The 12,067-nt window shown below is 36.8% G+C and overlaps 1 protein-coding gene across 1 annotated transcript in view; it reads right to left on the reverse strand.

Annotated features, from left to right (window-relative positions):
* Positions 1 to 12,067, reverse strand: part of Tmem65 (transmembrane protein 65) — a 37,842-nt gene that overhangs the window by 2,204 nt on the left and 23,571 nt on the right. Inside the window, exons 2-6 of the mRNA XM_036208254.1 lie at positions 10,412 to 10,456; positions 7,432 to 7,499; positions 3,368 to 3,422; positions 2,647 to 2,689; positions 773 to 878 (exon numbers count right to left, since the gene is read on the reverse strand). Of these exons, the coding sequence (XP_036064147.1) occupies positions 773 to 878; positions 2,647 to 2,689; positions 3,368 to 3,422; positions 7,432 to 7,499; positions 10,412 to 10,456 (317 nt within the window). The remainder of the gene's footprint in view (positions 1 to 772; positions 879 to 2,646; positions 2,690 to 3,367; positions 3,423 to 7,431; positions 7,500 to 10,411; positions 10,457 to 12,067) is intronic.

The raw sequence follows: 12,067 nt of genomic DNA on the forward strand, positions 1-12,067 counted from the left end.
TTTATATATTTTAATGTCAGAAGAACAGAACACAGGCAGGGAAAACATGCCAGCTATCCTCAGTGTATCTGGATTTGATACCCTTGTATATAGACCTTCAGTACTTAATCCCATGAACGCTTAGCTATATGAAGATACAGCCATTATGTGAATACTTTTAAAGCACTAAAGTTTCAGAGGTATAACAAGAAATTTGCTCTGTCCAGATACTTAAAGTTAGTCCTAAATTCTTATTTCAATCTCAATATTTTGTTCATTTATATTTTAACAGAAAGACTATTCTATTTGGCTCCTGATTGCCCTAAGATGTGACTGCTGCTAAGAGATGCCCCCACTGCCCACCCACTCTGTTCAAATGACTTTCACTATCACCCAGGGGAACCAAGGGTCCCCTACTGCTCCCTTTAGAAATGCTGGAGCAGGATGATCTTTGCTCTAATATTTCAATCCACTACTATTTGATCTCTCCTTCCCTATCAGTCCACAGAAATGCTCAGAAATGACCACCAATGAACGACTACAGTATGATGGGATCAGTTCCAGAATAACCAATGGTTAACAAAACCCCTGGGTGCTCAAGCCCTTAATTAGTCAAGCTGGATAACATTTAAAAAATCAGGTATACTTCTGGAACTAAGCGATAACAAACTATTTTTCTGAGAATGTCCAAGGCCTGGGTAACTTTTATTAGCAACGCCACTCAAATCAATTCTAGTCTCAAAACTGCCATTGCTAGCCACCAAGATTCATGCTCATGAGCCACACGACTTACCAGATGTGTGCTAACACGCGTTTGCCACATGTCAACTTGCTTTGGTGTAAGATCAGGAATTGATAGGCCTAACCTGGAAGCCAAGGCCTCCACATAACCTGCAAGGCTTCAAGAAAACAAAAGAACAAGAGAATTTAAAGACATGCAAACATCTTCATATAGTAAAAACCAATCACTACAAAGAGAAATTCGAGTTTTGCCACTAGACTCCACTCTAGACAAAGCATAAAAACTTTACAACTTCTATAATATATATATATATATATATATAAAACTCTGGTTCAAAAACACTTTCAACACACACTGACTCAGAGCATTTAATCTCTACTATTATCTTTAAGAGACCAATCAAGGTACATAATTTTTTTATAAATAATTAAAATTGCTGTACTTACTTCAAACTCAAAGTAAAGTACTTGAACATATGATTCAATTTGATCAGAAAATAACAGTTTTTAAAATTCATCAGACTAATGTACTTAAGAATGACAGCTTAAAACCTAGCCTAACCGGGGATTCTAAGTTGCCATCACTGATGGATGTAATCTTGTTCTAAGTACTGTCGGGAGGAAAAGGCTTGCCAATTATGCACACTGACAATCATAAGATAGATTCTGGCTTCAGATGTGAAGTGTTTTGAAAGTGTGCATCTGAGAACACAAAAAACTGTGATGTTTGGGAGAGACAGTGAAAACAGAAGAAAGGAAACAGTTCTCAAACGTAAAAGCTCTTTATACAAACCTTCCCACCTCGATCTAAAGCTAAGTGGTTTAAAATCTATCAGTTGTTTCTATGAATACATCAGAAAGCTATATAGAAGCTGCAATGTTGTCAATACGAAGCTTGAGGTTTGAAAAAACGGGAAATGGAATGTCAAAGAGGCTGTATCAAGATAAGATTTATGTCAGGAATTCTAGGGATATAAAATCCCAATCATGGCCTTAAAAAAATTAAAATTTGTTTTGGCCCCAAACTCCAGTACAGATGCCTAATACTGGGGGTCAGATCACTTATAAAACTGTCTCTGCCCACTGTGAGCTGAAATAGAATCTTATTAGATACAAACCCAAATATCAAAATATACCACTTGAGTAGCCAAGAAAGGGAGACAATGTCTATGACAGAACAAGAGAGACATGTTTGTCCTAATATTTAATGCCAACTTCCCAGCTTTCCCAGGCCCAGGAAGCAGCCCAGGCCATCTGCCACCTGGAAGGAAGTGAGAAACATGGCTTTTCTGGAAGAAGCCATCCCCCATTTGTGTTATCATTCCTGGCATATGAAAGAAAGAAAAAAATGGCCAAGCAAACATATGCTTTGGAGGCTGAGGTGTGGTTCAGTGGTAGATTATATCCTTAGCATACATAAAACCCTACAATCAACCTCTTAACATCAGTGAGAGGGAGGGAAGGAGGGGGAAAGAAGGGGAGAAGGAGGTGGGGGGGGAGTGTTGGATATCACTTCCTTTGTAGATCAGTATCCTCAAATCTCTTTATCTTTGGGATTTTACAAGTATAGGAAGTGGGGAAATGACAGAGGTTTATTTTTAATTCTCTGCTCCCATTGGAGATGTCCACAAAATGTATCTCCAGTAAATAGAAACTCCATTTTGTGTACATTTTTATCATTTTAGGATACAACACAGTATATATAACATAGTGATAACATATATATCCAGTCTCAGAACCACTGAGTCAGTTTTACAGACTCATTGCCAACAACTGTATATTGATTTAGAAATAGTCAACTTAAATTTTTAGTTTTAGCACCCAAAGGGAAATAACTGTCCCTTTAAAAGGCTTGTTAATTAGAAAGGAATAAAGACAAGAACATATAAGCACGTAACTTCAGAAATGAATCATGAATGGACCTACCCAAGTCCAGCTAAATCTGAAACAAGATTTCCCAAAGCAGCAGCTGGAAATTTGAAAAACACACAATGAATTACCAAAACAAAGCCAGCAGAAGTCACAGTATTACATCACGTGACGGGCACTGAGCTCTGACCTGCTGGAGTCCATGTATTTCTCTGCTGTAACAACTATGTTAGAAGCAGCTCAGGGACAGCTCTAGGTGTCAAGAGTTTAACAGAACGCACAATCCTAAAATCAGGACGCCTTCCTCCATTAATATAGAGTGTTTACCTCTATAGCAGAAATGTTCCATTCTTACTTCAAAATTAAAATTTCATTCTTCTGTTTTTAGTGTGGTATTTGTTTCAGGGAATTTGGATATTAGAAGCTCAGGAGCAAAGCTGCATAGGCAACTCCAAATTCACGAAAGTACAGGAAGGAAAACACTTCATTTAAATGTGTAGTGGGAACGCTGAGTTACAAGACAAACTTGCCTTCACACAGGCAATTGAGTTGAGTAGTGTTACCCATAACTAACATAAATTAGTTACAATTTCTCAGGAAACAACACCTGCTATATACAGAAAACTAGGAACCGGAAGATTAGAATTAGAGATATCTAAACAAATAAATATCTCAATGAGCAAATCATTTAAAATAAATTGTCTTCTAAACTTAACTTACTGACATCTTTAAACAACATGCAGACAACAGAATTTTAACATTCACTATGTTTAAATACCTGCCATTGTTGAAATTCCCAAAATAATTCCAATAGACAATTCGATTTGGGTTCCCTGAAAAGTAATTGGAAAAAAAATTAAAGCTGGTATGGCCATCAAAGAATATCAACGTGCTAATAAAAACAGACTGTAGTAAAATCAACATGCTGCTGCAATATAATTTCACACAAATATATCCATGAATGTGCACAGTATGTGAGGTGATTCACTTAATTCTTATATATGAATATATGTGTGTGTATATATATATATGTGTGTGTGTGTGTGTGTGTGTGTGTGTATACCCATACATGAAGAAATAATCAAAACATTTCATCCATTAAAATCAAGCCTCCCTAAAAATAAATAGCAACACATGTAATAATTCTTCACTGAGAATCTAATTTCTTCATTCTACTTTTCTATCACACAGAAATATGCTTTAAAACTCCATGAAAAAAAAGATTGACACTTAGATGCTAAATTCTGAAACAGATTGTGCTATTATTTACTCTATCGAGGTATGAAAGACTAGATGATTTTCTAGGAAAGCTGCCATTAGTGAGACTTTCCTCAAAGCTTATAGTTCCTTAGCCATTAGGCAGTGCAGCAATGGGAAGAGTTAGTCTGACAGACCTACACTAAGAATGGGGACCACTGCATCCCACTGGATTTACTCCCTGGGAGTCAGAGGTTCCCACATTGACCTTCCACCCCCAGGGGAAGAAGAGGGGCTCATGTTTTCTACTCACTTTACAGAGGTGGAACTGAGGTGATGGAGATGCAGGGACTCTCCTGGGCTGTCACACACAGGAGGAGGCCCCAAGTCTGTTTTGCTAATTCAGTTCCATCCAATCCTTCACAAAGGTAAGTGCTGTGGGATGTTCTATATGCTGTGAGTATGTGTTGCTCTGATTGGTTGATAAATAAAAAGCTGATTGGCCAGTAGCCAAGAAGGAAGTATAGGCAGGATAAGCAGACAAGGAGAATTCTGGGAAGAGGAAGGCTGAGTCAGTAGCCACCAGCCCGCCATCCAGGAAGCAACATGTAACAGCACAGAGGTAAAGCCACAGAATACATGGCAACATATAGACTGACAGAAATGGGCTGAGTTTAGCTATAAGAGCTAGTCAGTGGCAGGCCTGAGCTAATAGCAGCTTTATTAATATAAGCCTCTGTGTGTTTACTTGGGTCTGAGTGACTGTGGACCGGGTGGGACACAGAAAAATTTCAGCTGCAGGTAAATTTGGTTTTTAAGAGCTCCCTAGAAGACTGGCATTGAAAATTTTTTTAAATTTCAAATCTTAACATTGAGGGGGGAAAAGCACTAAAGCTGGGTGACATTTTCCTCAATTCTCTTGCCCTCTGCTTTCCTCTGCCCCTTGAAGACATAAATCTTGCTGAATATGATCAAACAGCCTGATGCACCACTCTCCCAGACACAAAACATTATAAACTTCTATAGGTACCTAAAATAACAGACTTCTGAGGGAAATAAAAAGAAAGCACAGAGGGAAAAAACACACACAAGATACACGCTTTTCTTACATAAATGTAAAGGTGGTAGAGCAGAGCTGTGCACAGGCCACAGTGAATAATAAATGAGACAGCACCCTTCACAGCAATAAATCATTGTCAATGACCCAAGGAAAACCTCTTTAAAAATAAACATCTGGGCCGGGCAGTGGTGGCGCATGCCTTTAATCCCAGCACTCGGGAGGCAGAGCCAGGCGGATCTCTGTGAGTTCAAGGCCAGCCTGGTCTACCAAGTGAGTTCCAGGAAAGGCACAAAGCTACACAGAGAAACCCTGTCTCCAAAACCAAAAAATGAAATAAAATAAAATAAACATCTGAAAATCTGTTTGCGTGAGCTGAAGATGTAGCTCTGTGGGTAGAGTATCTGCTGGCATGCATGAGGTTCTGGGCTATGCCCCACACAGAGTAACAGTAAGAAACAAGAAATATTTGTGTGCTTTATCATTTGATGAAATTTGGGGTGCTTGAAGGTCCTTCTAAGAGCATAAAAACTTCATATAAATTCAAAGATGTTTTGGGGACAATTTCCTACATCTTTACTTTGTTATATATTTCAAAAAAAATTAATAGATGATAGGAATTATGAATATATCTAACAATAGTTATCAAAGTAACATTTTGTTTATCACCTTAATTATATTTCTTACAATTAATCTATTCTAAAAAAATTCTATCCTAATTGAATTGTAAAACAAAGCAATTCCTCAAATGACTAAAATATAAATTATAAAAAGCAATGCAGCAATATAAAAGTATAATAAGCTATATACCCTAAGGCTGAGTATTACTAACAGCTAATAAAGGTCTTCTTCACCTTAGTATAATTGGCTACACAATCATCTATGACTTATAAACTCAGCATAAAGGAGCTTTTAGTACAAGCAGACATGCTTTGCATTAATAACAGTAGTTTAGCCAACTCAATGTTAGTAGCCTGAGAAGACCAACACAGTTCTAAATACTTAACTACTCTTTTATTCTTATGTGTACACGAGGAAAGCATCATAATCCTAGAAAACTGACTATTCTAGAATTACATTTTAGGGGCACTCACATAAAATGCATTAGCCTTGGGAAGTCTGGACTTGCCACAACATGCTACCAAAAAACCCTGCTGAGGTGCTCGTGACCCCAAGCTGTGCACAGTGCTGACAGTGACCCCTGAACCCTCTGCAGACTGGGTCCTCATTAATCTGGATGCAAGCATAGAAATACCCTGTAGCAACCAAATCACCTCAACTGAACTGACTTCAGATACTCTAACACCACCTGTGGTCTATAAAATGGCTATGTAAACTATTTTAAAACCTCTATTTTTATAACTAAATCTATTATTCATGTTTCTTCATAGTACAGGTAAATTCTAAAATACCAAAAACAAACGCTTCCATCTCCCCTCCCTTCCCACTGCCCCCCACCCTTCTCCTCTCTCCCACCATCTTTCTGAGTAGCTTCTTCAATAATAGCTGGTAGAAAATTCTGAAAGTTAGATTCTGTGAAGCTGATAATAAACTCTGAGCATTCTAATTCAAAGAAGCATTTTTCCCCCCAAATGAATCTAAGTAAAAACCTACCCTTTGGACTCCCAAACTGGTACCCAGAAAGAAGTAAGTAATTTATACTTTTTCATCTTTCAAGGATTTAGGTAAACTTCAATCTACTTACTGTTAATATCCAAGAAAGATAACTGCATAAGGCATTCTAACGGCACATTTAAAAGTTAATAATTGCTTTGACTGAACTATGAGAAAATCATTATCTTTATATAAAAGTAAATAAACACTGGGAAAGTTTTAAAATACTTGTGTTTTAATTACTGATTTGTTACAAAAGTATACCAAATATTGGTGTCCACTAAAAGAGATATCATTAACATCAGAAAGGCAAACCAGGCATTCCTGAGCTTGCAATGGTCACAGCAAAGGGGATTTTTTTTTATTTACTTATTTTCATATTATATGCATTAGTGTTTTGCCATGGGTGCTGGGTTCCCTGGAACTGGAGTTATAGACAGTTGTGAACTGTCATGTAGGTGCTGGGAATTGAACCCTGGGTCCTCTGGAAGAACAGTCAGTGAGTGCTCTTAACCGCTGAGCCATCTCTCCAGCCCCAGGAGTTTTTTATACTACTACATAATGCAACAAAAGCAGAAGATGTTGTTAAGTGAACCTTAAGACATCTTTGGGTTAAATGTTGAAACTAAAGCCTTGACTATGCCCCCAAAACCCCTACTAAGATATTCTAGAATGAGAAAACTGCACAAGGCACTAATCAAAACCCTCTCCATGTGAGGACAAGTCCCAACACGACTAGAGAACACCAGACACATCACATACATCTGCTCCTTAATAAAAATGTTAAAACAGAATTAAATAAACTGTAAGCATTTGTCTACATGCTTTGCCAAAAGTTTTATGATTAATATACAAGATGCTTTAAAATTGAACTTGCTCAATATTAATTAACAGGTATACGATACAATTATTAGGAATATGTGGAGCACACTAACTTCTTTATTGACTCAAAATAGAAGCGGTGAAAGACTTACTGCAACAATCATAATTGCATTATCCAAAAAGCCAAACCCTACGAAAGGTATCGCATTGTGGAAGAATACTGAAAAACATCAAAACACAGAAATACAGATTTTAAAATTTTGATAACTTTAGAGGGACCAAAACAGGCCATGTAATTAAAGCTTCTAAACAGACTTAACAGCAATCACAGATCCTGTTGCTGCTATAAGTTTACTTACAGAAGCTATTCTGGGAAACAAAACACAAATATGTAACACATAAAAACAATGTTAGGCCTTTATGTTTTCTTACCAGCAATGCATATACATACAGTCCATGGAAGAGTAAATTCATAAACACAGGAGGACACCACTTAACCGACTCACATCAGTCTACTTCTTCCTTGTGCCTGAGGAATATCACAACAGTACTAATCTCTGTATTTGTAATAATAATTTTTAAATACCTACACTCAAATTCCAGGGAAGGTAACTGACTCCTTTTACTTCATCATTTACTTTTAAAAGAAATTTTAGGAAACGGCTATTGCCTTCACCTGACATCTATGAGCAGTCTCTAACGTCTCAGAGCCCACCAGGACTCCTAAATGCTACTGCAAACTGTAAGAATCGGTATTTGCTCTGGATCAAACTGTGGCTTGAAGGCCTCTTCCTGCTATCTGGTACATAACCTGAAACCTGGGATATTAAAAGTCAAAGCAGGAAAAACATGTTGTTGTTGTCTTTATAATCTAGCCTCACTTTTTCAAATTTGTATCTTCAGCACACTGTGTAATGCTGAATGCTAAGTACATAGCAGATGCTAAAAAAATAATCAAGTTGAGGACTACTAACCTGCAAAAGAAGCTAATCCCATAGCTAGACAACTGGAGGCATACTGTAAAACAAATTAAAGGCTGGGAACAGGAAAAGACTATTCTATTTGATCATTACAACTTCTAAGGCATAGCCAACATCAGCTCAACTGACAGCTTTTTTCAATAAACATCAAGAATCTGAGTTTCATACTGTATTAAAAAGCAGTCCTCCCTTAAGCCAGTTGGTTACACTTATTAGTGACTTCAGATTCTTTTTTTCTTTTAATGCAGTTAAATATACAATGTAATTAAAATATAATCCAGAAGTTAGGAAAATATGATATTCTATGTTAACTTCTGTACCATCAAGGAAAGCTAGTAGGCAGTAATTCTAAAAAAGTTAACACTTCTATTTACAACTACTATCAAAGAAATACCATATTCAGCATAATAATATGCACCATCATGTATAGATTATTATAGTTACATTGGTAGTACACAATAGATATTTCAGGTCTCTGCTTGTCACAGTAACAATGTTTATGATGAAAAGAAGAATATTCTATTGTGATTATTACTGTGAAAGGTATCAAGATGGTATAAGTCAAATGTCACATTCATGAAATGGAATTCACCTCAAGAACCCAGCCTTACTTCTCTGGCTTTTCACCTAAGCCCATTGGAAACCTACTGAACATTCAACTTTTTATAGTAAACAGTTTCCAAAACTCACATACAACACTACCTCCCAACTACAACATAATCTCAATAGGTAACTAGGTACACTGGAAATTTTAAAGTCACCCAAAGAAGCCCACACAGTGAAGGGAAACATGTCTAGGTGTATCTAGACACAGCCTTCTCCATGGCTTCTGGAACACAAATATGAAGAAATAACCAAGAAATCAGCTGAGATTACTTAGTGTTTGAATGATGTGATGGCACCTCTAAACACAGCCAGTTAAGAATCCCTTAAAACAAGGTGTTGATGGCATTAAGACTGCACTACTAGTTCATCCTGGTAGAAGTGTGCTCAGTAAAGCTAAGGCATATTGCCATACTAACCAACTAATGAACTATAAAGTAGGTCTTTATGTTTATATTTAAATAAATTTGCCTTATAAATAAAAAACTACTTTTAATTCAAAGGAGGAAAATAGTTTCTCAAAGAAAAAAGTATGCACTGGGCACCCTGCTGGGAACCCCAGCTATAAAGATATATAAAACTTGGTTTCCACATCTCAAAGGATTTAGACATAGAAACCTAACCACATAAACAGTTAATTTCAACATCACCTACAAAAAATGGTAATAGTATCGCATGCACTATCATACTAGATTAAGAGTATGGACTGGGAGAATCAGGAAAGATTACCTGGGAAGAGAGATCTTAAAGAATTCTTAAATTGTTTTGGTTTTGGAGGAAAGTTACTAATTCCTAACATAAATTATATTCTACCTATGAGAGGAAAAAGGAACTATCATTAGTTTTTCCTAGTCATTTGAATTTGCCTTCCAGTGAAGAATGATCTCCTACTAATTCACTCTTTCTTCAACTCCCTTTGGCAAACACTATTCTATAGTTAGACAGTTGTTAGCAAATCACATTTAATATTTAATTACCTACTTAACTAACCCCTATTCAAATTCACCGGCACACTTTTAAATGAGTCTTTTCTACTGTCTTTTAATAAGACCCTAAACTGTTTTTACATCACTCCCATGTTAACCTGCAACATTCATATCCTTACAGAACATAGCTGAGCTCCATAATGAGGCTTCTTCCTTCTCAGATGAACTTCGCTTACTTTCTTACCGCTACGAACGCTACCCAGAAACACTTTCTGCATCAGAGAACAGTTAGCCTGAATCTAAAATTAAGTTCTGCAGTTACCTAATTTAAATTTTGCCTAGGAAGTAAATATAACACACATTTTCCTGCAAATTAAGAAATCTTCTAACATAAATTTACTTTTATTACTAGATAAGAACATTTAAAAATATTAGTTATCCCATAATATTGTGATATATCTTCAACCAGGTTTAGAAAGTACTCCTAGATTAAAAAAAAAAAAAAAGGATAATCCATTCTACCAGAAAGGTTTAATTTACTGACTTTTGCGCTATTATCAGAAACAGTTCCTTCAGGTCCAAAAGAGAGATGCATATCAATTTAACAATTATAGAACCATTACCATATCTCAGCTGTCCTGGAGTGGGCGGTTGAGCTTCCAATTTTTCTAAAGGGGAAGAAAGGGTATGGAGCAAGAATTAGTTACTATTGTATAGCAACAAACTTAGAAAGATATATTTAGGTTAGTTGATCAAAACCATCCATTTTAAAGAATATTGGTTTGGAGTAAATGACAAGATCAGGCGCTAAGCAGCTTCAGCCATATGCTGTGGGTCACACACATGGGCTCTCTTCTATTTAGGTCATGTCAGCAATATGCACGGAGCCCGTGTGCATCTGTTACAGTAGAATCACATTCCAGAAACATAACTTGATTTAAATGGAAACTCTGGATGACTTAACGAATGTATACATCCAATACTGACAGCAGAAAGAAAGACACTCAGATATGCTTATACTAGTTTATTTATTTAGAGACAGGGGCTTCTTTAATGTAATCCAAGTTGGTCCTGAATCCCCAATCTTCTTGCCCCACATTCCAAGTACTGAAATAACAGTCTGGTGCCACCACAGCCACTTGGGTACTACATTTTACAATCAATGTCATTACAACAATGGTTTTAGTGGCTTGTATAATGTCCATTTAACAATACACCGAATTTCTTAATTTTCAAAACTGTACTATTAGAATAAGTAGTCTACACACTAAAACAACCAAAAAAAAGGTATAGTGTTTTCATTTAAAATAACAAGTAATAATATATTATTTATAATGTATGGCAAACGCTTGATCTTTAGTCAAAAATCCAAGAGGCAATACGTAATATATGACATAAAGTTTGTCCAAGTATTAACAAAAGCACCATACCACTACATTTAGAATAATTAGGTAAATCTAGATAAATCATTTAAATAAATTTAGAATTATTACAAAATGCAAATAAGCTAGTCAGTCAATTGGAACACCTCACCCTCTGTGAAAGCAGAAAGGGTCTTCTACCTGCTCTTTCCTCATCCAGCCAAGTGGAATGAGTTGGCAACAGAGAAGAACCTGTATAGATTTGTTTCCCAGAGGGCTCCTATATTGAAAGCTTGGTTCCCAGTGCAGCAGTGTTCAGAGGTGGGACTTTGGGGAAGTGACCAGCTCACTGGGGCCCTGACTTCATCACAGATTCATCCTTTACAGAGCCGTGGCATTGTTGGGAGGTGGAAAGTAGATTGTGGGTCTTAACTGGAAAGACACACTTATAAAGATACACCTTCTTTGTGCCCAGCCCCTTCCAGTCTCTGCATCCTGGCCACCATGAGGTAAGCTGCTTTGCTCCATGTCCTTCTGCCATGGTCTGTCTCATCATCACCCAGAAACGAAGGGGCCAACCAACCATGGACTAGGCCATCTGAGACTGTGAGTCAAGATGAATCTTTCCCTTAAGTTCTTTTTCTTATATTTGGTCAAAGCCGCAAACACTGAATAACACGGTGGAGAAATATTTTCCATCACATTTTGAGAAGAGACTAATACTAAAAACAAAGCCTAAGAAGTAAAACCAAAATAGGAAGTTTCAGGGCTGGAAATCTAGTCTAGGGATAGAGTGCTTGTGTATCAAGTACAAAGCTGTAGGCTCAGAACCTGGGAGAGTCAATCTTTGAAATCAAAGGGAGAGGAAAACTGAGAATTATAGACCAACTTCCTTCATGAACACATTTATTTGTAGTA

This window comes from Onychomys torridus, chromosome 16, assembly GCF_903995425.1.
Source record: "Onychomys torridus chromosome 16, mOncTor1.1, whole genome shotgun sequence".
NCBI lineage: Eukaryota > Metazoa > Chordata > Mammalia > Rodentia > Cricetidae > Onychomys > Onychomys torridus.